This window comes from Panthera tigris, chromosome B3, assembly GCF_018350195.1.
Source record: "Panthera tigris isolate Pti1 chromosome B3, P.tigris_Pti1_mat1.1, whole genome shotgun sequence".
In the NCBI taxonomy this organism is placed as follows: domain Eukaryota; kingdom Metazoa; phylum Chordata; class Mammalia; order Carnivora; family Felidae; genus Panthera; species Panthera tigris.
This window is the reverse complement of record NC_056665.1, coordinates 35,517,811-35,543,721: the sequence shown is the minus strand read 5'-3', so window position 1 is coordinate 35,543,721 and position 25,911 is coordinate 35,517,811. Positions and strand designations below refer to the sequence as shown.

At 59.0% G+C, this 25,911-nt stretch overlaps 1 protein-coding gene across 8 annotated transcripts in view; it reads right to left on the bottom strand.

The window, feature by feature from the left end:
- Positions 1–1,199: 1,199 nt before the first annotated feature.
- The window catches only part of TLE3 (TLE family member 3, transcriptional corepressor), a 47,983-nt gene continuing 23,271 nt past the window's right edge, over positions 1,200–25,911 (bottom strand). Inside the window, exons 6-20 of one of the 8 annotated variants that reach the window (XM_042988495.1) lie at positions 24,993–25,097; positions 16,785–16,989; positions 15,205–15,221; positions 11,423–11,542; positions 10,849–10,899; positions 10,039–10,191; positions 9,524–9,665; positions 8,772–8,971; positions 7,983–8,059; positions 7,133–7,382; positions 6,575–6,822; positions 5,621–5,768; positions 4,470–4,620; positions 3,531–3,607; positions 1,200–2,416 (exon numbers count right to left, since the gene is read on the bottom strand). In XM_042988495.1, coding sequence (XP_042844429.1) covers positions 2,309–2,416; positions 3,531–3,607; positions 4,470–4,620; positions 5,621–5,768; positions 6,575–6,822; positions 7,133–7,382; positions 7,983–8,059; positions 8,772–8,971; positions 9,524–9,665; positions 10,039–10,191; positions 10,849–10,899; positions 11,423–11,542; positions 15,205–15,221; positions 16,785–16,989; positions 24,993–25,097 — 2,052 coding nt within the window. In that variant the 3' untranslated portion in view covers positions 1,200–2,308. The remainder of the gene's footprint in view (positions 2,417–3,530; positions 3,608–4,469; positions 4,621–5,620; positions 5,769–6,574; positions 6,823–7,132; positions 7,383–7,982; positions 8,060–8,771; positions 8,972–9,523; positions 9,666–10,038; positions 10,192–10,848; positions 10,900–11,422; positions 11,543–15,204; positions 15,222–16,784; positions 16,990–24,992; positions 25,098–25,911) is intronic. The other 7 variants (XM_042988497.1, XM_042988496.1, XM_042988498.1 and 4 more) reach the window with 7 other exon arrangements.

Sequence of the window (25,911 nt, the reverse complement as noted above, 5' to 3'; positions counted from 1 at the left end):
TGCACTCACCGCTAAGACTTTGATACAGATCTGTAGTCCTCCCCTAAGGAACTCTGTCCCGCCCCTGTGTGCAGAAGAAATCCCAGCTCCCATCCACGACTCCCTGGTGCTGAGACCCGGGAGGTATGGAGCACACGCCCCTTCACTATCCTGCAAGATCGGACTTTCAGGGGTTGGGAACAGCATGTGAACTGCTCAAAAATGAGACGAGCCTATGTTCAGGGAGGACAAAGGGCATCACCCAGAACCCAGGGCATGAGGAGGGACAGTGGCCCCCAGTGGCTCTTCTTGGGGAGGACTGACAAACGGGTGGGTAGGGGGTGGGGGGAGGAGGCAATTAAAACACAACAATCAAGCCAACCTTTAAATAGCAACTTTTAAAAATATAAAAACAGCTCATTACAATGACTTTTCATTTTCTTTTTTTTCTTCAGGAAATCAGCTTTTTCTACCCTCGCCCTCCCTTGCGGCTGGAGCCTTCACAAGACGGCAGATGAACCAGAGAAAGAGAGAGAAATTCTGTAGACGGCCCCTCCCCCACCCTCAGAAAGGTACGGGGGGGCCTCACCAGTCTCCAAGGCCCCTGGGCCCCCTCCGCCCCCGTCAGGGGAGCTGTTTGCCCAGAGCAAGATCACTGAAGACCAGAAGTTTCCACTGGAGCCCCTCCTTCCTTCTCACCAGACAGAATCACACATTATAAAATAATCCATAAAAATGCAATATCAAAATTATCTTCCATATGCTACATCCATGGAGAGCCCACCATCAGGGCTCACATCGGCCTTTACCTTTTCCTTAAAAGACGACAACGAAAAAAAAAAAGACCAAGGGAGGGAGGGAAAAAACCAAAACAAAACAAACCGACAAACCCAAATCCTAATACCTCAGAACATTCTGGTACCAACATGTGGTACCTGCAGGAGACCACTTGCTACCTGTCATCTGTTGGGGCTCAAAAGAGAGAGAGACTACAACCGCAAGAAGATGCCACAGTGTCGGGATCAGGGTCCCCACCCGAGCCCTGGTCCCCCAGCCCTGCTGTGCTACCCAGGGTGGGGCTGGGGGAGACGATCCCTTCGGGCTCCCAACCCTGCAGGTGGATTACACTTTGCCCCTCTAGGGAGAGAGGAAGGGGTCAGAGGCAGGAAAAGGGGGAGAAGGCGTTTTATAAAGGACGTCAATTCTAATTCTTTTTATTCAAATAAAAAAAAAAAAAGCACCCACATCAGTCGCTATTTTTCTCTGGTAGCTCCCTGAGCTGAGTTGCCATATGCTTTCCGCTTTTTGTCCTTTTTAGGTCGTGTCCGAAGATCAAGGACCAGGGATGGGGCTCCTTTTGAACCTCCATTTCTCCTCACCGTAACCAAGTGTGCACCAAAGAGAGAGAGCGAGGCAAGAGGGAAAGACAGAGCAAGAGTCGGACCCCTGAGAGAGAGGGAGGCGAGCGCAGGAGGCCACAGAGAATCAGACCTTTGTCGGCCCAGGCTGCCACCAAGCGCGCGCGGCCCGGCCACCGCCGGTGGGTCCTGCCGGCCTCGGGCAGCTCCCAAGTCCACGGGGAGGCGCGCTCGGCCCGGGGGCGGGGGGGGGGGGGCATTCCGGTCAGTCTGGTCACCGGCTGTGGTTCCCTTCCTCTACCCCCTCCACTCCCTCTCCGTTTGGCTCCCCCTCCCGGCCTCCCCTTCCCAAATGGGGATGTCCCTTTAAAAAAAAAAAAAAAAAAAAAAGCCACCACCACGAGTGGGTTACAAATACAGCAGGCGAAGTACACGGCTAGCGTTTTCGGTGGGAAGGGGCCCCCTCCCCCACTGACCAGTCCAAGATAGAGGAGTCTGTTATTTACATTTTTCACAAAGGTTGTGCGCTGCACAATCGGGAACAGGAGATTCCCTCCCTCCCCCAGCATAAACACGTGGTCCGCTCCAGTGTCCCCGACCCAGGGCAGGGGGACCGAGCAAAAGAAAGGGAAAGGAAAGATGGAGATTCACGAGGGTGTCCGCGGGGGGAGGGGGGGGGCGCGGGGCGGGGCGCTGGGGCCCCAAGCCTCCAAATCAATCTACTTGTAGCGTCTGCCAGGGTCGCGGAGGGGGAGGAGGAGGGACATCCATCGGAGTCCGTGAGACACGGGAGCCCGTGCCCAGGAGTCCAGACCGTGGCGGGCGCGCCCTCTCGGCCTGCCGGAGCGCAGCCCTGAACCGCTCGGCTGCCCGCCGCCAGCCTCCGCCAGCCTCGGGGCCCCTCGCGGGGTCGCCCTGTCACCGCCGAGTCCGTTTCTCCCAGAGTCTGACAGCCCTGTTAGAGTCCTTGTTTAGTAGATGACCTCATAAACCGTGGCCTTCTTGTCACCAGAGCCCGTTACAATATATTTGTCATCCGCCGAAATGTCACAACTCAAGACAGACGAGGATTCCTTGGACTGGAGGAGGAAGGCAAGGACAGGCGGGAGGGAGGAAAAAAAAGGCAGAAATTCACTTTCTTGGTACTCAGCACGACCGCAGGGCTATCTGCGCGGCACCCCTCTCCACGGCCCTGGAGCTCCAACCTCGGCACACCCCGCGGGCCCTCCCAGCGTAGCCCGGAGAGGCACTTCCGGGGACAGGTGCCCCTTCCCCCCCGCCGCCCCCCAGGAAAAGCTCATTAACAGGGTCCAGCACGATCTCGAGGTGGAATGGCTCAAAAGAGAACGCTGGAGCGTGAGCTTCTCCTCGGAGGTTACAGACAGGAAGGAGCACTTCTGAGCAGGGTGTGGGCATCGGCGGGCCAGAGCCTCAGCCTGCTGAGCTGGGGAGGGGTCCACACCCAACCTGAAGCGTCCAGCGTGACTGGGGAGACTCTGAACGTTATGCCGGACACCAGACCTTCCCCAGCACGGATCCTGGAGGCGGCTTGACAGCTGGGAGCACGGGAGCACATTGTATGTGTGTGCTGTGTGTGTGTGTGTGTGTGTATAAGAGTGCGCAGGCTGTGTGAAAGTGTGAGTGAAATGTGTGTTACGTATGAGGGTGTGTGTGTGTGTGCTGTGTGTGGGGGCAAGAGTGTGTATAATTGAGAGGGCAGTGCGTTGGAACCCAGATCTTCAGAAACCAGGAAAAGTCCCTTCCCCCACTTGTGTCTTTGCAGACCCTTCTTCCTGCCGCACCTCTCTCCTTACACCGAGGTGTCGACATAAAGGACAAAGTCACCTGAACGCTGGCTAACGCTGCTCTGGAAAGAGCTGTCCAGTTTGCTCCACTGCCCGGTGCACATCCTGTGACCGCCCAGCGCAAAGGCCAGAGCCAAGAGCATGACGGGACTCCCCCTGGCTCTAGAGATCCTACGAGAACCCCTGCCTAAAAGCCCTCGCCCTGCAGGCAGGGTATGTCCCGCTGACGTGTCCAAGGCCTTGCCTCCGGGGAACCCATCCTGGACCCCCGTCCGGTGGGGGCTGGAAGGGACCGGGGCAAGTCCTGCGTTGCCTCCCACCAGCCCCATCCCCGTGGGTGGGCCCCAACTCTGGGCAGAATTTCGGGCGCTCGGATGGCAGGCAGTACCTGGAATATGCTGGCTCCGTACGGGGTCCTCCAGGCGTTGAGGAGGTTGTCCTTCCCAGTGCTCACGAACCACTTGCCTACGGGAGGGAGGCAAAGGGGGCGTCAGCTTGTGGCTTGCTGCCCCGGATGGAAGGCAGGACCCACCCCAGACAAGGCTGGCTGCCATGGGAACGCGGCGTGAGCGGCCAACCAGTGCGTGGTTAGACCCTCGGCCGGTGGGGGGCATTCGGTCAGCGAGACCCGTCACCGGCTCACACCCACAGAACACCTTTCTCCGCGGTCAAGGGCGGGCGGGGGGAGCAGCTGGATGGGCAAAGGTAGGATTTGCAGTTAACTCCAGGCATCACACTTCCCCCAAAAGATTCTTTTTAAAGCCAGTAGTCGGCTGACCCTTTCTCATTTTTACTACGGGAAGGCGGCAGGAAGTACCAGAAATGGCGAGGCCCTGAGGTCTGGAGACCCAGCTGAAGCCAGTGGTCAGCGGGCACTCTTCCTCTGCAGGCCGCCCTGCCAGGGCCCTGCCCGTGCTAATGCCAAAGCCACGCAGGGGCCCCAGAGAAAGACCCACTGGGGTTCAGAGAGGATGAGAGGTGTCCAAGGCAGCAAGGCTAGGCGGGCGCGGGGGAAGCAGATGTCCCAGTCCGGGGCCATCGGCCATCGCAGCCCGCGGTCTCAGCCGCCTGGAGGAAAGGCTCACGAGGCTGTGAGCATTGTTCCTCTGGCCCAGGCCTGCAGGGACTGGCTCTGGCCGGGCGCCATGAGAGCTTGGCACCCTGTGGCAGTATCTGCATCCCCGGGATAAGGATGGGGGGGCGGGGGAGGGACAGTGGTGGCGATCAGGAGGTCCGATTCCAGGACGTGGCTCACTCCAGGGCTCTGACTTTCTATAAGCGTTAGGGGCCCTCCTCTGCGCCGGGCTCCCGGCTCCCCGAGGCTCACCGCAGTAGGCGAACTTGAGGGAGAGCACGCAGCTCTCGTGCAGGTGCAGCTGGTACTTGTCGGGCTTGGTGTGGTGCAGCACCTCTACGTTGCTACTCTCCATGCCCACGGCCAGCCACTCCCCGGTGGGGCAGTAGCCCAGGGAGAAGATCTGCGGGGGGGGGAGGGGCCAGACTAGGTTCAGCTCCTCTGCCCTCGGGGCCCCAGGGGGCTCCCCGGACGCCGGCTCGGGGACCCCGAGGGCAGGAGCCCAGCACTCCTGCTCCCATCGCCTCCCCACTTGCGACTTATTTGCGAGGCGGAGCCCCCCTCCCTCGGCCCCGGAGTCCCTTTATAGGCGAGGAAGTTGAGGCTCAGAGAGGCTGCTGACTCCACAAAGTGGTACAGCCAGCATTCCAGCTCTGAATTTCACGTTCAAAGGGACTCTGTCTCTGGGATTCCTGCCTTGCCTTGAGAAAGAAAGTGAATACACAGGGTGGCTCAGTCGGTTTGGGCGTCTGACTCTTGATTTCGGCTCAGGTCATGATCCCAGGGTCATAGGATCGAGCCCCACGTGGGGCTCCACGCCCAGCTTGGGATTCTCTCTCCCCCTCTCCCTGCCCCTCCCCTGCTCGTGCGCTCTCTCTCTCTCTCTCTCAAAAAAAGAAAAAATAAACAAGCATCAACAAGTAAAATTTAAAAATTGAAATAAAACACTAAAATAGTAAATATATATGGTTGAAATATTAAAATAAGTAATACAAGTAACAATGGGAAATTAGGATACCTGGCATTTATAGAGAATTTTCTAGGAGCCAGGCTGTGGCTAGGCTTTCAGAAGAGGGACCACTTTCGCTGCCCACATCAGACCTATGAGGTTGCTACTGCTGTGCTCATCCCTTAAGGGATAAGACCAAGGCCAAGCTGCTCAACAAAGTGCTCAAGTGAGAACCAGATCTGAGCAGCTGGGTCAAGGACGTCCAACTCCGAGGCTCTGTCAATTCTATTTTATTGCTGCTTCCTCCAGGAAGCCTTCCAAGGCGGCTCAGGTTGGTCTCAGGTCCATTTGCAACGGTTGCCTGTGAGGGCTCCCTTGTCCCCTGACCCAGCCATTCGGAGCCCGGGAGGGAAGGGAGCACGTTGTCCTGGGCAAGGGGGAGGAGAGCACACACCTGGGAGGTGAAGTCGTGCTGCTGCAGCTGGCGGCCCTCCCGGAGGTCCCAGGAGCGCACAGTGTTGTCCAGGCCTCCGGTCCACAGCTTGGTGCCATCGTGGGAGATGTCTATGCAGCTGGCCCCGTCCGTGTGGCCTTGGAACTGCCTATGAAAGCCAAGCGGGGAGAAGGGGAGAGCCACTGAGTGCCGAGCGGGCAGCTATCCGAGGAGGCGGGCCGGCTGTCTGTGCAGAAGGGGAAACTGAGGCCCAGAAGGGGGTCTACCACGCACGCATGGTCCTTCGCTGAGCCGCCGGGCTGGGCTTCCGCCTACCCAAGAGTCTCCCCTACAGCTGGGTCCTGGAGACAGGTGCATAATGGCGGGGGGGGGGGGGGGGGGGGGAGGGGGCAGCAGGGGGAGAGGCTCCTGCTGCGTTCTTTATCCACATCCTCCTCCCCCTGCCTGAGCTATGGGGCTGAGGCCATCAACAAGCTGCAAGCTGTCAGGCCCAACAGACACACCCAGTCCTGCACTGCACTCTTATCTCCGAGGACGGGCTTCACCATGCCCGCTTCACACAGGGGAAACTGAGGCACGGGGGTTGAGTGGCTTGCACAAGGTCATAGCGGGGGCAGGATTCATACCCGGCAGCAGCTCCCGAGGCCCCATAAGAACCACCAAGTGACACTGCTCTGACCTTCTGGTCCTGAGGCCTCCTCCTTCCTCAGTTCTTGCCCTCCGCTCACCTCTGCCGCTCTGAATCCCCCGTTCCCTGACCTGCTCCAGCTCCCCGCTCCCCGGAGCCTTCTGTGGGGGTGGGGGGGATCCTCTATCCTCTGGCACAAGGCTGTCCCCTCACCCGCTCTGCCATGGCCACCCCACGGAGCCTCATAGCACCTCCAATGAGCCCGGTTACGACCGGCGCAAAGCTTCCCGAGGACGAGGCTCCCCTGGTCCGTCCCGCGGCCTCACCTGACCAGGGTCTGGTTGTGCAGGTCCCACACGGCAATGTTCCCGTCGCTGCAGCAGGAGAAGCAGACTTTGGCATCGGGGCTGATGGCCAGGGCGTAGCAGGCGGGAGCCGAGGAGGTCAGCTCGGCCTTGATGCGGGGTGTGGGCGAGGCCAGGTCCCAGATGGTGAGCGTGCTGGCCTCCCCGCCCACGATGAGCGTGCGCCCGTCGGGAAGCAGCTTACAGGAGCGGATGTAGTTGTCCCTGTTCTGGGCGGAGAAGGGACAGTGTCGAGCTCCGTCTGCCTCCCCTCGCCAGGGACCAGAGGGGTCCCGTTCAGCGACGCTGAGCGCCCTTCGCCACCCCTGCTCACGTCCCGCCCTCACTCGTTCACCACCCTTCCATCTTTCATGCACCTCCTCGCGAACCCCAGGAAGCCCGGGATCATCGGCACGTCGGGACGTTAAAACCAGGGCTCGGGGACGTCAGCCAGCTCGCTCGGTGGCCCGGACAGTAGAGGGCCGCGCCAGGCTGCCCTTCCACCCGCTGGCGGAGAGGCCTACGGCCCAGGGTCCTCACCAGGCAGTCCAGCTGGGAGATGGGGCTCTTGCTGCCCGGCTGGCTGATGTCCCAGATCTTCACGCAGCCCTTGCCGCCTGTGTAGACGTGCCGCGTGGGGTTGCTGATGGTCACGGCGCACACCACCTCCCCGTGGCTCAGCGTGTTGATCTGCCGGGCGTGCCGTGGGATGCCGGGGCCCGCCAGGGCGTCGTGGGGGAAGGGCACAGGCTGCATCTGCCCATCGGCGCTCACGTGGAACGAGTAGGCTCTGAAAAGGAGACGCGGCCCTTCCGTCAACCCCCCCCCCATCCTCTCTCTGTTCCCCCGAGTCCTGCCCGGGCCGGACGGCACCAGCCCGCACACGCTCCCCAGCTCTCAGGGAACCCAGTAACACCCCCCAACCTCCTTGCTTTGGCTCTACCAGGGTAGGGGATTTACTCAGTATCCCAACCTTGGCTTCCGCTCCTGGTCACATACCCTCAGCTCCAAGCCAGGTCACCAGCACCCCAGCCCCCCACCCCGGCCCTCCCTGTGGCTCAGAATGCCCTCTCCTACCATTTACCAGCTTGGATGTTACCTCCTCCTTTAGAAGCCCCGGGGTAACGGGGCGGGGGGGGGGGGGATAGGTCTGCCCCCCTGCTGATGTAGCTCCCCTCATTTGGTTATGGAGGCCCCCTGGGCTCAAGTGCTCCCCATGCAGCGGGAGCCCCCGGGCTGAGCAGGAGCCGTCTCCCGGGCTGCAACCTGGTCTATGAGTGCCTCTAGAGGGGAGACCCTTCCCAAGGGAACGTCTGCCAGGACAGGGGATAGGGGTGGGGGACGGCGTGCTTTCCCCAAGAAGCATGCGACACACATAGCCAGAGCGTACGGTTTTCCACCAGGAATGGAGGCCAGGCTTGAGGGAAGGCCCGTGGCCCGCATGGGAGGGTGAGGGTCAAAGCCAACCTGAAAGGCAAGACGAGGCCAGCTCTTAGTGAGGGGCGCCACTACCCATCCCCCTGGACTCTTCCTTCACAACTTGCGACGTCCTGCCCACACAGCACCGCCCCTTCCCGACCCGGAAGCCAGCCACGCAGAGCCCACTCTTTCAGAGGAAACACGGGCCCAGCAGGGCCAAGTGTCTTGTCCAGGACAGTAGCAAGGACAGGGTGACAGTCCAGGCCCACCAACCCTGAGCCAGTGTTCTGGACCACCCCCCACCCCCCAGCTCTCCCAGCTCCACGAGGCACAGTCCCACTCCATTCCTTCCCCTGGCGTCCGACGGGCCCGTCATGAGGACAGGAGGCCATCCCAGAGACGCACTGTCCCCTGAAAAAGCACCCCTCTCTGCTGGCCCCAATCTGAACCCATCCTCGGTACAGCAAACAGCCTCATTTACCAAACCCATGCCACGCGGAAGCCACTGGCCTCTTTTGGGGATTCCCATCCCCCCAGGGCCCAGAAAAAGAGCTACTCGCCCCACTTCCCAGATGGAAAAAGACGGCCCTCGGAGGCTGAGCTGCACAAGGTCACGTGATGACTAATGGGCAAAAGGAGGTGGGAACCACGTTGCTGACCCCAAAGCGTATGTTCCTTCCTCTTTCTAAGAAACAACCCCACCAGCTCCCCACTCCTGGCCCACTTCCACCCCCCAAAAGGAGCCAAAAGGTCTACGTACAGCTCCAAAGCTCACCATTGGCGATCGGCCATAGGCGGCGGCGGCCGCGGCCGCGGCGGCACTCATCTGGGGTGGGATGTTGTGGAGGCCGGCGTAGGCGCTGGGGCTGGTGAGCGAGCCGTTCATCTCGTGGTGGCTCATCATGGCAAAGGGCGCCGCGTAGGAGCTGGTGATGGAGATTGGAGTGCGCAGGGCTGAGGCTGCAAGGAGGAGGAAGTCAGCTGGGGGAGACCCTCAGGGGGAGGGGGTCCCCCCTCGCCCCCTCCAGGACAAAGCTCAGGCCACCAGGCCGCCTTGCTTCCTGCATTTCCTGCATTGGAAAGCTGCCGGCTCCAGGCAATCCTCGGGGACTGAACCCCCACCTAACTGGGATCCTGGTCTTCACGGCCCAAGAAGGTTCAAGCTGAGAGATGTGCCCACCTCTTTTTATAAGGCAGGACTCAAGAGGCCCAGAGAAGGAAGTTTGTTGAGAGTCTCACAGAACTAATGACAGAGGTGGGGACGGGCCACAGGTAACCCAACCTGTCTGAAGCTCCTCCCACGTGCCCTCCAACAGGAGCCCTCCCAGTAAGCCCTGCCGTCAGTGTGGACGCAGCCGGCACCCGTGTCCTCCTCTGACCTGACCGCGAAGTCCCCCTGGAGGCCCCGGGAGAGCCCCAACTCCCACACGCTCCCTGGTGCTCTGGCTCCAGTCCCGCCCCGGGGCACACCCCTCCCCTCAAACACGGTCGACCCAGCCTCATCGTGCCTACCCATTATACCTATCGGGTCCATGCCTGGAGGTTTGCCCGGCATCGACCGGAGCCCTGGGGTGGTGCTGGTTCCTGGAGTCGGGGCATCGTTCCTCGGAGTAGGCGTGTTGGACTTGAGCCCAGGGGTAGAGGATTTGTCATTCTGAATAGGGAAGACACAAAGATTCCTTTCTCCCCAGAGCCGGGCCCTTGGAGCTGGCCACGACACCCAGCTGCCCAACAGCCCCTCAATTCTTGCCCCACCTTGTGCGGCAAGGACTTGGGGTGACTGACTGCTCCCATCGTATAGACGGGGCAACCAAGGCTCAGAAACATTAACTGGCAGCCCGAGGCCCAGCCGGTAAGTGGTAAAGCCAGGACTGGCACCCGGGCCAAACCCCAATCCATGGTCTTCGTACTCCACCCCTCTGCCCTCCAGTGATCACCGCTCCGGCCTCTTTTCCAGAGCCTTTTGCCCCCACCCCCACCTGCCCCAGCCCCCTGCTTCTGGGGTGCCAGTGGCAGGCCCCACATACATGACCAAGGTCTTTGGTCTTGGAGGAGGGTGTGCTGCTGGACGAGGCCACTGAGGCGGGGCTGGTGGGGGCATCCTTCTTCAGGCCTCGGGCCTTGTCCAGCCCATTCTCAGGAGGGGAGTGTGCCGGGCTGACCCGCGGCGTCGCTGGGTCCTAAAAGCACAAGCACAGAGATGCATGGAAATCAACAAGCAGCCTGGAGTCCTCCCTGCTCTGGGAATGGGAAGGGAGTGCGCCAGCTGTTGGGGAGAGGAGCTTGGCTGGAAGAGACTGGGGGCCTCAAAGTGGGGCGACTCGTTCTTAACGATCTGGTCTCACCCCTTCATCTCACAGATGGGGAGACAGGGGCCTGCGCGGGGGTGGGGGGTGGTGACCGGCCCAAGATCGAACACAAGTTCAGGACTCATATTTGGGCGGTGGGGTCTCCTGGCCTCGGGTACATCGCTCCAGTCCTTGTCCCCTGCCAAAACTGATCCCGAGGGGCTCACGACCCCCTACTCTCGAGATCCCAGGGGTGGTGGGGATAACAGATCTGACCTCGAGGACCTGGCCCTCCCCTGGGATCCTTGGGGTGCACCTGCACTGTCCAACCGAGGTTCCCATCCTAAGGAACCCCAGCCACCCGGCAGCAAAGCCCTGTCCTCCTCCTCCTGACCAGCCTGGTGCCCCAGCCCCGGAGGCCTCGGTGCCCTGCTCGGGGCATGTCAGTAATGTCTGTGCAGCAGCTGAGACACAGCAGCTCCTAGGCAGGCAAAGGGCAACCTCAAACCACCCCAAGCCGAGCACGCTGCCACCTGGGCCTGTGCTCACCTCATTGGAAACATCCACCACCAGATCATCACTCTTGTCCCCGTCACTGTCCTGCAAGCAAGAGACAAGCCAGTAAGGAGGCCACCCCCGCCACACCCCAGTTGGGGTGTGAACCACCACCGGCTTCCACCATCCGGAATCTGAACCTGGGCCAAACCCCAAAGCCCATGCTCTTGTCTCCCAGCCCAGCCCCCCAGCCCTGCTCCGGGTCACTCTGCTCCGTGCCCACTGGCAGCCTGACCGATACCTGCCGATACCTGTTATGGTGTTTCTGAGCCCCCCTCCAACTTGTCTCTCTGGAGCCACACAGCTCCTTGCAGCCGGCTTTATACCCACCATTGTGGACAAGGAAGTATGCTAGGCTCATTGTATCATTTCTGCTGTTGTGTGTGTGTGTGTGTGTGTGTGTGTGTGTGTGTGTGTGTATGGTCTCCACCCCCCACACACATACACCAGACAACCCAGCCTGTCCCCACCTGTGCCTCTGAGTCACCCACAAGTCAGGCCTGTGTGTTCTCCCACACCCCAGCTCCCAGCACAGACCCAGTGGTGCCCACTAGGCCCTTAGACGTACGTATCGGCTCAGACTGTCCTTCTCCTCTGCTTTCCGCTTCTTGGATTCCATGCTGTAGTCTGCGGAGCCCCGGTGCTTCTCACTGGCCCGGAGGCTTTCCGAGGGCGACACCGAGTTATTCTGGGAATGAGGAGATTCAGCGTGAACGTTTCGTGCACACCAAGACATTAGCTAAGGGCAGGTGGTTCAAGAGGACAATGTCCTGCACCAATGGCCAGGCCCTCGAGGTCAGCTCTGTTCCATTGGGGCCTTGCCAGGGAAGCCTCCCAGCTCTCCAGACTGGGTCCCCCCCGGGAGAGGCCCGGGGAGCACAATTCCCTTTTGGAGCCGTGACACTGCTAGTAAGTAAACAGGCTCGCACAGAGCTGTCTGCGTTCTGGCCTTCAAGACTGTGTGTTCCATGAGGGCCGGATCACACCTCTCTCCGTCCACACCCATCCTGGGCCGGCCACGTACATTGGCTCAAAGAAGGGATAAGCCAAGTCTGCACTGAGTCTGGAAAGACGGGTCTCAGCCGACACACAGGGGCTGTGTGCAATACGTCATCAGCTGAACCCCACTGGAATGGGGAGACTGACCCGGAAGGAGAACGTTGGGCTGCCGACAGGCCTTCTAAGGGTACGTGGGCAACCTGGCATTTTGTGTGAACACCCTACTCCTCCACTGCAGGGCCTCCAGCAACTTCTGAGGAAGAGCAGTGTTTTAAAGAAAGAAAAATTGCAACATCGGAAAGCCTTTCCCTCTGAAAGGTGGGAAAAGGTAGGAGGGCAGGTGGAATCATCCTTTCTGTAACGGTGGGAATGCAGGGGCCCCAAGGGGTTGGGAAACGTGCCCGAGGTCCCCCACTGGAGGCAACATAAAGGAAACCGAGGTTTCTCAAGCTTGGAAGGGCCTGATGAGTTCTCCCTTCAAACTCCAAGGTGAGAAAGCACAGCTATAGCTTGAAATTCCAGGCCTGGGAAGAGGGCCAATCGGCAAAGCGGGAACAGCACAGGCAGACAGGCCTGGGAACGGAACTGTCCCAGGGACGGGAGGGCGTCCCGCAGAGGAAGGGATCCTGAGGGCGGGCGGGCGGGCTCGGGATGCTGCCTGTGGCCACGAGTGGAACCGGTTCTGTGGCTGTCAGCACCAGGCTGGGAAGCAGGGAGGGAGGAGCTAACCAGCAGGGGTACCGGCCAGCAAACCTGTGCCCTTGCCCTCCGGGGGGGCCGGGACAGATTCAATGTCCCTCGAGGGGGCTGCCGAGTTCACTCCTTTCCGAGAGACCCTCCTTCACTCACCACTCACCCATGCTTTTCTGAGCACCCACCCTGGATCAGGCCTGGGGCTTGGAGGAAGGAGCAAGACTCAGTCCAGCTACAGGCTGGCCCATCCACAGCCCCATGCATCACAGACGTGCAGGCCACGCAGGGCCATGGAGGGACCCCCGCTCGGCAGGGAAGGGTATCCCAAGGCGGAGGCCGGGGTGAGCTTCTACCTCACGTCTCCCCACTTTCCTGGAGGCCAGTGCCGGCGTTTGGGTTGCGGGGGTGGGTGATGGCAGGGGAGGCGGGGGGCGCGGGGCACGGCGTGGGGACCAGCCACAGAAGTTAATTTCCTTTTCCTAAGCCGGTTTCTGGGCAGCCCTTCCCTGCCAAGTTTCTGCCTGAAGCAAATTAAAATGGCAGAGTTATCAAGCCTTGGAAGAAAAAATGGAGGTTATAATGGGACTGCAGCTCAGCCTTCCCCACAGCCGTGCAGGAGCGGCGGCGAGGCGCACACGGCCGCAATTCAATTAGCCGCTGCGAGCGCCGGCAGGAAAATCACCGCCATTTCATTTCATTTCCTCCGACGGCGGCCACCCCGTGCTAAGCAGAATCGCTTCCAGCCCCTCTCCTCTCTCGGGGCGGGCGGGGAGCGGAGCCGAGGGGGGCGTGCGGTGGCTCGTGTTTCTCCTTGCGACCCAGTACGTGGCTCGGAGAACAGCGAGCTCTTTCTTCTCATGCAGTCAGGCTGAAAACCCTCGCTGCTACCGGAGAGAGTCATGTCAGGCATTTAGCGGCATCGATCCAGCCCGCCTCTGGCTGGCAGGCGGCCAAAAAACTAAGTATTTTTTATTGCTTCGGCGAGGCAAGGAAATATGAATGAAGCTACCTCTAATTGGACTCCAGACTAAGCCCTCTGGGACGGCTTCCAGCCCGTCCAGCCGGCCCCCTCCCACCGGCCGCGGCCCTGTCCTTCCTGCGGGGGCCTCATCTGTTGACAACCTGGTCCTCGAGGGGCCGCACACTTCCTCCGACGCCGCGGCCACAGGCACACGGCCCTACGGCCTGGCTCGCCCTGAGCTGGGCGCCTGAGCCCCGGGCCGGATGGCGTCTCGATTCGTTCCCACCGGACTCTCCTGGGGCCGGAGCGTGCCCCCTCTGCTCGGAGTCTGCCGTGCATGCGTGTGGGTGCTGCAGGGTGAAGAGCTCAGCTCTTGGGGGTCCCCCCGGGGAGCTTCTTTGGGCAGAAAGCTTTCACAGATGGGGGCACAAAGCCAAACGCAAACAGCAATGGGGAGGAGGACAGAGGGCGTCGGGCTTCAAACCCTCGGTTCACCCCGCGGCAGGTGCCTTGTTAACCGGGTCATCTCCTCGATGCCACGTTCTGTGCCGAGGGGGCTTCCTAACCAGGCTGAGAGCTGGCTGGGCGGGAATATGCCCGTGTCACAGCTATAGAAACTGGCGCCCGGAGAGGCCAAGAGAGCTCCCCGGTGTTGCGTGAAGCCAGGACCAGCCCCGAGCCCTGAGGGGTCCAGTCCTATCTAGACAGACCACCTCTGCAAAAATGGCCACCTTTTGGAGGATCAACACTAAAGCAATCGAGACGGATTTTCAGCTTTAGTTGTTCCTTTCTGAGGTAGCCAGCCGTCACTGGGCCCAAATGTGGACCCAGAGCACACGGGCCAGTCGCGGGGGGCCGAGAGCACCATGGCTAATTGGATGGTTTATAAAGTCAGCCGGGAGGAGGGCCGGGAGGGAAGGGGGTCGGAATGGAGGGGCTGCCCGAGGAAGCTGCCGTCTAGATGGTTAGTTAACTGCCTGACCTTCCAAGTCCTACTTAACACGAGGTAATAACCAAAGCCATCCTAACAGATTAGATGGCCCCAGATACAAGGACAGCGATGAGGAATAAAATAGCTTTGCTAATCGCTGCAGGATTTTTTTTATCCAGACTCCACCGCGCTTATTCAGAAGGCTTATTCACTTGAAACAGAACCTCTGAGCCTCAGTGTGATCAGAAAGATTTACAGCAAATCTCAGAGCTGGCAGACACGCAGACAGCCTGGCCCTGATGCCTGCTGGCTAGCACTTTCTTAAACCAAGTTAAAGCCCAGAACAAGGAGAAACCTCAGGCGTTCGGTGGAAGCAAGGAGAATACAGGATCAGGTGGCGGGGGGGGGGGGGGGCAGCCAACCTGGGACGAGGGAAGCAGCCCAGCCCAGGACGCAGGACCACCCCCCCCACCCCGGGGTTGCCTGTGGGGGGCCCAGTAACTCCACGGGCTGGCCAGCTGACCTCTCTGGTTAATCACCTCTCATAAAAAAGAGAGTTAAAGCTCACTGAAAACTATTCATCTGCCAAATGATGGACAGGAAGGCTGGAGAGATGACAGCTTCCCCAACCGAAGGTCACTCTCAACAGGTGCAACTCCTGTTTCGTAACAACAACCCCCACCAGGATCCCACGTGGTCCCTTCCTCCTCCCGCATTACCCCCCCCCTACCCCCCACAGCCCAGATTCCAGCGTGCTGACACTTACCGCGCTGGATTCTCTTTCTTCAGGGACGGAAGGGCCAGGCAGGAGGAGGGTCAGGCCCCCCAAGACAAAAAGACAAAAAAAAGGGAGAAGGGTCAGTCTCCTGTAGCTGGTTTTTAAGCTTTGCTAGTTCACAGGTTTTAAAATGGGCAGCAGGCCTGGCTCTCTGAGTCACTGTGGGTCAGCCAAGGCAGGGCCATGAGGTGACATCTCTCGCTTTGAAAATTAACCGCCCCGATTCCAATGCTCCCCACTGGCCACCGGTCCCGGGTGGGGCGGGGGCTGTGGCCCTGCTCTCCCTGATGTGCCAAGGAGGGCACCAAGATTCCTGCTCAGCAGTTTTTAAAGTCACAAGGTCTGCAAGAGGATCCTGCTATGCAGGCGACCTAGCGGATCTGGGCGTTGAGACCATCATTGTTTAAAATAAACAAGCAAGTAAATAAAGGAACTGTGGGAGCGGGTTTTGTTGTGTTTCAACTAACACCGTTCTCTCTGTGTCTTTGCACAGCCAGGCACTAGCTCCCCGATTCTCCTCTCTGCTGTGAGGAGACCCGCCTCCTCTGCCAGGTGGGGCATCCTTCTGCAGGGACACACAACTGTGCCTCCGTCCGCTTCCCACAATCTGCTACCACCCTGGCGCCCTGGCCCGGGGCCGGACGGGGTGGCGCCCGGGGAGGGCTTGGAAGGCACTGGCCATACGCCCTGGTAAACAGCTAAGAGCAAATCAGACCATGTGTATACCTTCGACTTACACGATTTTGTACGTCAATTGCATCTCAATAAAACCGGGAAAAAAACATCCAAGGGCAGAGCGCACGAGGCGGCGGTTTTTGAAAAGGGTCTGCCAGGGAGCCACGACTTTTCCTTTCCTGACAAACTAAGCCCTCCTGAATGAAGCCCGGGCTGGGTGCAGCTGCCGGGGTCCTCACGGTTTGGGCCGGTGGGGGGGGGGGGGGGTTCTCGTTCCAAGTCCTTCCGGTCATCTCCCTCAGTAGTGTGACAGCTACCTCCGCTTAAAGACAGTCTCTACTAGGGTGCCACTGTGCACCTTGCCCAAGGCACGTGCGCTGGTGAGACATACACGCTAAGTTAAAAGCCGGGGAACCCGGCCCCTGTTCTCGAAGGACTACCGATCTCGGTGAGGACATAACATTCTCCAGGGGGAGGATACAAGAGGACAGCGACCAAGGGCTCCTTCTTGGGACCCCAGCTCTCCAACTCTCCTGGGAACTGGAAAAAGGCCCCCAGCCCAGACTGGAAGGCACACTTTTGAAGGAATGGGACTGGGGCTGACCCTTGAAGGATGGGCAGCTTGTAGCTAGGATAACGGGAGGGTGCCTGCACGACAGGCCTCCCAGGGCAGAGCGCGCCACGTCAGGCATTGGTGGGGGGGGGGGGTGTCATGCGGGGCGGGGCTCTGGTTGCCACAGACCAGGAATTCAACAGATGGCACCAAAGCTTTTGCTAACTCCTGACCCCAGGGTGACGACGTTTGCCGTGTCCACGTACAGTAGGGCCCGTGGGAACCCCCCTCCCCCAGCCCCCAGCCCAGCCCCGCCCCCTGCCCCAGCTCTGGGCCGCACCTCTGTGGTCCAGCTCATGGTGATTCTTCTCGTCCTTCACCGTCAGGTGGGCCTGGCCACCCAGGGCCCCGAGCGCCAGCAGCCCGGAGCTGCTCCCTGTCACCGGGGGGATCCCTGGAGGCTGGAGGCCTGACGGGTGGGGTGGCAGCTGGACCGGGGGGCCGTGCGTGGCGTGGGAGAGGTGCTGGGCCTGGAGCTGCTGTTGCTGTAATGAAGCGGGTGGTGAGCACGGGGGAGCGTGGACGGCGGGGGAGGCCGCTGCGGGGGAGTGCCCTCCAAAACCTTTACCCCCAGCTCGGTCCACACACGCTGTCCGGATGAAGACAGTCTGTTAATGGACCCGCAACCGAGGCACCAAGATTGGGGTCTTCAAACTCCCTGCCCATCCCCCCCCTCAATCCCCCAGTTTCAGGACAGAATTTCCCACAGTCCATTTGCGAGCCCGGGATCAATAAAAAGCGCGCATTTAAAGACCAAGCAGCCCTCGGGGCTCCCTCTCTGTTGAGAAGGATCCGTTTTCAAGCTGGCGGTCATGTTTGCTCACGCCTGCACGCCTTCAACATGAGCAGCCGGTGGCTCCCACCCCGAGCCCGTATCCTGGGAAGCCTCCCTCGTTTCTGAGGAACTCGAGGCTGGCTTACTGAGCCAGGGCAGGCCACAGCAGAAAATCCCCGAGATCAAGAGGAGGGAGCTTGGGGCCAGTGGAATGAGGGCTAATGGCACGGGGACGTCAGGGTGGAGAACGGTTAACAAGGACTTGGGGCTTTGGGACGTGACAGACCAGGTTTCAAATCCCAGCTATCATTTGCCAGGGGGCTTACAAGGGGCTCCCCGCTGTTCTCAAATCTACACCTGCTCATCGTCAACAGTAGTGATAACAATGCCCAGCCAAGGGTTCTGCTCCCTGAAACCCCAGGCGTCCCCTGCCCGGACTAGCCTCAGGGTGTTCTCTTTCCAGTCTGCATCCTACGCCCAAGGGACCGGTGTGGGTAGCCTAGTTCCCTCCCCAGCAGCCACTACAAAATGCCCTTTATCTTATCATTCCAAACTTTGCGCCGAGAACCACAGGAACTGTGGGGCGGGCTACACCACGGCCAAATATTTCTGGAGAGTGGCTGGGGCCTTGTGCATAGGGGCCCACCTATGCACACCTCTTCTCAACTAAGCACAAGAGAAGAGAACCAACGTTTACTGAACGCCTGGCACTTTCCAAATATGATCTCTGACCCTTCCAACCAGGTGGCAAAGGAAGGGTCAGGCCCATTTTACAGAAGGCAAACTGATACTTGGCGGGCTGGACTGGGCAGCCAGTAGCTTGCCAACTCTAGCCAATAGAGTTCGATCTGGACTCCACTCTGTCAACGGCCGGTCTTATCCAAAGAGTGTTCCTAGGGAGACCCTCAAGGCAAGAAGGGCCAGTGGGGGTGACAAAGAGCAAAAATCTGACAAGCTCGCCTATCAGTATGAACTTGGCTTTCGGGCCACAGCTGGCAGTCAACAGAACACAGGGGGAAGGTCTATGGTTCTGGGTGGAGGCCTCAAGAGGCAGTAAACGTGAGCAACCGGGGCTTAGGGGCCCTGCTCTTCCCCAACGAAGCTGCAAATGGCAAACCGGGCTCACCCCAAAGTCAATGGCAACCAGAGCCACTGCCACGCTGGTGGCCCCCGAGGGTTTGTTTCTCAGCTCTGCGTGAAAGGCGGGGATCCGCTGGTGGTCACATCAGCTGGATCATCTACTGGTAGGTGGCTTATGGAAGCTGCTGGTGGGCAGTGGTCCCCAGTGCAGCCTAACCCCAGATGCCCCGAGATGCCAGAGCAGAAACAAAAGCCCAGGGGTCCCCATGCGGAGACCCAACCTGGCCCAGCCCGGTGGCTCAGGCTCTTTTAAAACACGGGAGCTCACAGCTGATCTCCCCTATCTTTCATTTTTAAAGAATTATCATCGTTAGGCCTTATCACGAGGAAAAAAATTAAACATGGTCAGAACATATTAAAAATGAGTACAGATTTACAAGTTTTTCTTAAAAGATTACCCTTCAATCCCACTCTCTAGAAGATTCCACTCGGAGTCACTTTAGACTTTCCTTTATGGAGATCTACAAATTGTGACTATATTCCTAAATAAATAGGCTCTCGCGAACCTTACTACTAGACAACTGGATTTTTAATTTAAGACTGTTAGGCACAAATCAACACATCCCTTCCAATGGCTACCCACCGTTCCCCGGTGTGGGCCAACGATCCAACTGTATCTACACGCCCAGTTTTAAGAGGAGTCTGCGCCAGCAGCCCTGTGGTTTTAGACCAGTTGCTGGCAGGCCCTTTAATTCTGCCAGCGTTAACTATTTAGTAAAATCCCAGAAAGCAAGGCGTGAGGTATTTAATCCACTTTTTACAGTGCCTGGCCAGTAAGATCGCCGGAGGGAGCGGAGAGGAGAGAAAACGGCTTCAGAGAAGGAGCTGCGTGGGTACAAGGCAGGCTCCTGCCATGAACAATTCGGTTTCTGGAATAAGAGCTTACGAAGGATCTGTGCTCGGGAGAAGACGTCGTTGAAGAGCTCCAAACACCCTGATTCGTACCTTACCAGGTAAGCTCGGCCCTCTTACCGAACCTTCTAGGCTGCCAGGCCAGTTCAAATACCACCTCCTCTGGAAGTTTCCCCCAGCCTCCTGGTCAGGACGCATGTCTCCCTTCTGAGTTCTAACAGCTCAGACACCAGGGCCAGCGTGGACGTCCTGAAGGGTAGAAGCTGGACGTCCACCTTATCAGCCACGAGACCTTGGTTGAGTCAGTGGACCTCTCTGGGCCTCTGTTCGTGGTCTCATCGTGCAAGGACCCCATGCATTACACTACGTGTCAAGGCAAAGCAGGTCCTCGAGAAACGTTAGCAAGAACTACGAATGGATCACAAATACAACCATTTCGTCCGTCTTTATGTGATGCCTGGCAGCTTGGGAGCTCCAGGAAGACAGGGACCTGGTGTTATCCGTCCCCGCACCGCTAAAGGTGCCCGGCAGGTTGGCTCAGTGCACAGTTGCTGGGTAAATAAGTGACAATGTTGGGTAGACATGCAGAGGAAGTCAACCGAGTGGCTCTGTCCGAACGTGATCGCCTCCCAGATCCACGCCTCCTCTCCAAGGCCCACTGAGAGGCAGCTGGAACAGTCTGTGGGGACCAGGAGCACCAGTGGGGTGCCCTGCTTCCTGGAAGCGTAAACCAGTGAGCCAGCATCAGAAACAAAGGCTATGGTGGCTGCCTGGTGATCTGCCATAGCACGTCAGGCGTCAGCGTCTTCTCTGCAACAGAGGAAAGGAGATTTCCATAATACTTCTCATCTTCGAGTACAAAAGCACTCCCTGCACAGCCAGAAAGTCACGCCAGGTCTCCCCTGCATGGTTTGAAGGCACGGTCAGGAGTGGTCCAGAAGGTTCCGGGAGGCAGGGACTTAAGGAGCCGACCTCCAAGGCTTCTCTCGTGGGGCGAGGGCAGATGTCAGCGCTTGCTGGGCGTAGCGTCTGCTAATGGCAGTCTCGGTTGCAACAGAGAGCGAAACGAAATTCTCTCCCCAACACGGCGGGGGAAGCTGGCTGGCGGTGAGCCACCTGCCTCGCCGTCCCGTGTCGCAGCCCCAGACCCTCTGCAGGCGGGACGGCAGGCAACACTTCCGGCCCCTGTGGCATGTCCCTGACTTCAGAGGACGAGGTGCTGAAATGCAGTGCCCTGTGAGTGGAAGGGTGGCGGCTGGGGAGAGAAGGGAATCAAGTCCACCGTCCAAGAAGGGACTGCGCTCACCGCGTTGCTGCAGCCTGTCTCCAGTGTCTACCATTCCTTCCCATGCCGAGACTTCTCCATCTGGGATGTGAAAGGAAGTTAGCAATCCCCCCTCCACCCCCGGCCCCAAAGAGGGGCTCAGCGTCTGGAACCAAGCCCGCTCAGGGGTGCTCGTTCACGCCAGAACGCGAGCCCGTCATAGAACGCGTCCCGCGGGCTGCAAGCGAATCCCTTGTTCCACACGTGTGTCACGTGCCTGCGCCCTGGGCTCAGGAGGTATGGCCACTTACAGGACAGGCTGACAGGGAAGCTCGTCCTTGTAGAGGATACGTAATTGGATTATGCACATCACGCTTTAATGCCTCTGCTGGCTGATTTAATGCTTCGCTTCTCAGGTTCACGGTTTGGGTTGAACTTGGTGAAGTTGTCTAAGCACCTGCTGAGCCAAGGCCCACGGAGGACGCCCACCAGAGGAAGCACAGAGGCCGAACTGCATTCAATGAACACTTGGCACCCTCCCAGCATTGCTGGGAGAGCAGCCCTGGGCCTTCCCCCTTCCTTCTAATCGCACACGGCCGGTGGGCCCCAGGGCTCCACGCCGAATTGAGCTTCCGTGCTCTGTGATAGCTTTCAGAGCCCCCAACAACCCTTGTTATCCTGTTTCAGAGATGGGGAGGCAAGCAGAGCCAGGACTCCGAGCCAGCGTGCCCTCTCCCCTCTCCCCATCGTGCTGCCGGGCCGAAAGAAGCTGATGTATTCTAAAGCACGCTCTCTGCACCTTCTTCCTCGTGGAAAATTCAGTCAACTGAATCCTACACATCTACATCCTGGAGTGAATGCAAAAAACCTCAGGTATGGCTTCCAAATGCCGTGTCGTTTGTGACAGGCTACAATCTCCCTCTTCGTCCTCCCCACCGCCCACCCACCCCCCCAGCTCCCCCCCCGCCCCGCCCCGCTGAAAACAATAAAAAAAGTCAACGCTTTATCCCATGCCTCCCACGAATACATTTCCAAAGGAATGCAGACCACGCTGTCAGCGTGCAGATGAACCCCCTCCGCTCGTCAGGTTCAATTACCATGGGCCAGCGCAGAACGTAAACACAAAACAGAACCACCAGCAAAAAAAGGAGTCTGGGAATGGTTGCTAGGTCAGCTCACAGGGTCTTTAATCTGCCTAGGGATGCCTTCTGCAGGATACTGCTCAAGGGACAAAATCCACTCCCCACTCCTCTCCCCCCCCGCCCCATGCTTAGGAATCTTGACCCTTTCAGCAATTTGGATCCAAGAAAAAAAGGGCCTGTAACGGAACGGGGTCTACGATAACTGGGTCCTGCCAGGCCCCGGCTGGCACAGAGACATCTTCCGGCCCGTCTTCCCTCGAGGATATCTGAGTTCCCTGGAGAGGGGGGTGTGCTGAGCCAGCAAGCCTGGGCTCCCTCCTCTGCCCCTCTGTCCCCTCCTCCCTTTACAGCAGCCCGATGTTGGATCCGAGTCTCTCTCGCCAGGAGACCTAGAAATACTCTACTCTGTGCAATAAATCTGCCACGACGGACACCCACCCACGCCAGACACATTGAACTGTCAAGCCAAGACACGGACTCAGAATCCTTCAACTCCTCCATGCCCAAGAGAGCCTCTCACACCCCACTGAAGCAAGCACCTCACAGCACACTTACCTAGCCCGCCTCCGTCTTTTCACAAACGGAGAAACTGAGGCCCGGAGGAACCTTGCCCAAAGCCCCCCTAATTCCCAGACCAGGGGGCCGGGCTACTTCTCCCTCCAGATGGGCAAATCGGACGGCCCCACGGGGGTAGAGCCACCAGCTGCCCTTCACTGCTGGGCCCAGGACCCCTGGCGGCCCCTGCGCCCCCGCCCTCCCCCTCTACCTCGCCTTCCCCATTGTGCTCGGCTACCAGCCCGCTCTGCCCTCTCCTCCCTGGCGAGACGAGCCGCCCCTTCGCCGGAGTGCAGTCAGGCCCGGCTCCCCAGTGCGAGCATGCCGCGGCCGTCCTCAGCCGTCCGTAATGCCTGCCTTGTGACGCTCTGTCAGGCGCAGCGATTAGACGGCCGCCTGCTTAATGACAGGGCGACGGCTGCATTCACTGAGAGCCGGAGAAGCAATTACCTGGAAAATGGGGGTCACAGGCCCCACTCGTTGGCTTTAATTGAATTCCAATATCTGCCTCGAGCTGCCTTGACCTAACTTGTAGCTTCCTAAATACTACTTAAAGGAAGTGGAGCTAATCCAAGCAGCGTTTCTTCCCCAATTTCGCTCTTTTCTTAGAATTTAGAAAAAAAAAAAAAAAAAAAAAAAGTTATTTTCATAAGAGGATTTGCGATGCCAAAGAGGGAGGCGGAAGCGGGGGAGGGGACCCACTGTGGCCCCGGTGCGGGCCGGGAAGGCTCGGCCTGGAGAGGGGACAGGACGCGAGGGGCTGGAAGAGGACAAATTTCGGAGGGCAGAGCTCACGGTGCACTTCCCGTCCCCGCGTCCCCCTTCCACCCCTATCGGCCACCGAGCCGTTGAACGGGTCACTGAGACAGAGGCCCCAGGCCCCAGACGGGCTGAGCGGGGGGAGGGGTGACACTCCCGGACACTATGTGACCATCCATGAATCACTTCCCCTCTCTGTAAACCAAGGCCATCGGTTACGTCGGTGGTTCTCCACCGGAGGCCATCCCACCGCCCCCATGGACATCCGGCAATGTCTGGAGACAGTTTTGGGGGTCACAACTGTGTGTGGGGGCCGCTATGGGCACCCAGTGGGTTTGAAGCCAGGCGTACTGCTCAACACCTACAGTGCCCAGGGCAGGCCCCCCAACAAAGTGTCTGGCCCCAAACTTCACAGGTGTCAGGGCTGAAAAACCCCCTGCCGGCTGATCTCAGAGAAGACAGCACACTTTACGGTGCTAGGATTTCACCCTCAGGAGCACTGCCTCCCAGCTCCACGGCTGAAGGCACTGACCACTTCCCCACAGTCCCTGTTCCGGACCCTGCTCTGCCCCTCCCTGGCAATGCCAGGGTTTAGACCATGCTCAGGCCTCTGCCGGTGCCCTCCCGCAACAGCATTGCGTGACTGCCACGGACTGACCCCAGGACACAACCGACACGGGTCCCAGAGGCGGGACGGGAGTGTCGGGAGCTACCAGCATCCTTCTGCCCCTCTGACCCCAGCCTCCCAGCGCTTTCGGGCCCAGGGAGATGGGCTGGTCCACTCCCTCCTTTAACGGATGCAGAAACTGAGGCCTGGGCAGAGGCAGGACCTGCCGAGGTCACACGGGGAAGAACTATGGCTAGAACGCATGTCTCAGGGTTTCTGCCCCAGGCCGAAAACCCAGGAGTTCTCGTTTATTCCACCAGGCGGACCACCCTGGGGCCTTCGGGTCCACCTTGAAATAACGGCCTCACGTAAGAACAAAAGAGAAATGAGGACCGAGCAGGGTCCCAGAACGTCAGGGCCAACGGGACCTCAGCCCTTTGGGCCACTGCTTCCCAAGGCTGACTACCTTTCAGAATGAGCTAAAAAAACTTCAGAAACACAGATTCCCAGTCCCACCCCCCCAGACCTACGGGAAAGAACTGCAGGGAGAGTGCCTTGAAATCTACATTGTTCAGAAGCTGCCCTTGGGGACCATGAGCCAGCTGTCCGTGGATGGGAAGCATTGATCTCCCCCACCCCCTTCATTTTAGGGACCAGAGGTGGACAGGTATGCCTGAGGCTAAGAGCCTTGCCCAAAGTCACGGGAAAAGAGCTGTTTTCCTCAGCTGCTTATCTTAAATGTCCTCAGCCTCACTCAAAGCAGCAGAAAGATGCTTCGTGAATCCAAGATGCGAGTCAGGGACGCAAAAGGGGAGGGATCTGGCTTCCTCCCTCCACTGAGGGGTCCCACCAGAAGTAGACCTCCCAAAGCATTCTTGGATGCTTTCCCTGCTCCTGGGGAGACAGGACTTCCAGAACACCCCCCACTAGAATTCCTAAGGGTGCGTGACCAACGCCCCACCAGGCGGCTCAGTGCCCGGCACGACAAAGCCCAAACCCAAATTCCACAGCACGTTTCACATCAACAGTACAGCAGAGACAGTTCTGATCCCAGGTGGCCAAAGAAGGGCAGACCTTTGCCAGGGAGGGGACACAGGGCAGACAGGCCCCCCCCACCAGGGAGGCTTGAGGAGGAGGCTGGGTGTGAGGGTGACCTCGGAGCCCCACCCCCTGGGGAGGCTGGGGGCTGATGAATTTAGAGGTGGAGGCATGTGGGACACTCCCTCAACGTGGGGAGTAGGGGGCCACTGGGGAGCTGATGGGGAGAGAGCCCCCAAACAGGGCCAAGCCCATGGGAAGCCGGAGCCCTGGGGCCGCCATTCTTTGAGGCCAGCTAAGGTCAGGGTCCATCTCTGGTTACAGTTAAATGAGAGGAATTAAAGGGCTATACACACGGTGAGAGGCAGATTGGGGAGTCCACGTACCCCGATGATGGCGTTTAGCTCCGTCATGGTGACCTGCTTGGCACGCTCCACAGCCTGTGCCACCTGCTGCTGGTGCTGCGGGGAACAGGGGGTGTGTGAGATGCGGCTGCCTTCCCGACACAAAGGGCACAGGGAGGGCCGCTCGGGACAGGTGGAGACGCGCCCCCCCCCCTTCACAAAGCAGAAGAGGCCCACTAAACAGGTGGGACAGGGCATTTTCGCCTTCTTTCAGCCCTTTCCAGCGAGTGTGCATTACTCGTGCAAACGTCCCATGAACTGTTTCAAGTTAAAATAGGGATGCGCCCAAAGACGGCCATCGGTCAACCGCCTTCCTCTACCACACATACAAAAAAACTCCCTTCCACGCATTTGAACAGGAGCTAGACGGGAGATGATATTCTCCGATGATTAGTTTTCTCAGTGCGGGTAACGGCTGTCGTGTAGGAGAACCTTCCCACTCGTAGGCGACGCAGCTAGGGCACTGAGGGGCTGTCAGGGTCTGCGCAACTTGTGTTCAAGGAGCTCAGAAACAAGTATGTGAGGGGCGCCTGGGTGGCTCAGTCGGTTGGGCGTCCGACTTCAGCTCAGGTCATGATCTCGCGGTTCGTGAGTTCGAGCTCCGCGTCGGGCTCTGTGCTGACAGCTCGGAGCCTGGAGCCTGCTGCGGATTCTGGGTCTCCCTTTCTCTGCTCCTCCCCCAACTCACGCTCTCTCTCTCTCTCTCAAAAAGAAATAAAGCTTAAAAAAAATTAAAAAAAAAAAAGAACCTTGGAGAATCCCGAACAAAAAATATTAAAAAAAAAAAAGAAAAAAGTATGTGACTCTATATACGCTCAATCCCTCTCCAAGTAAAGGGAGGAACAAAAACGTGTCTAGAGAGAAAGGGAAC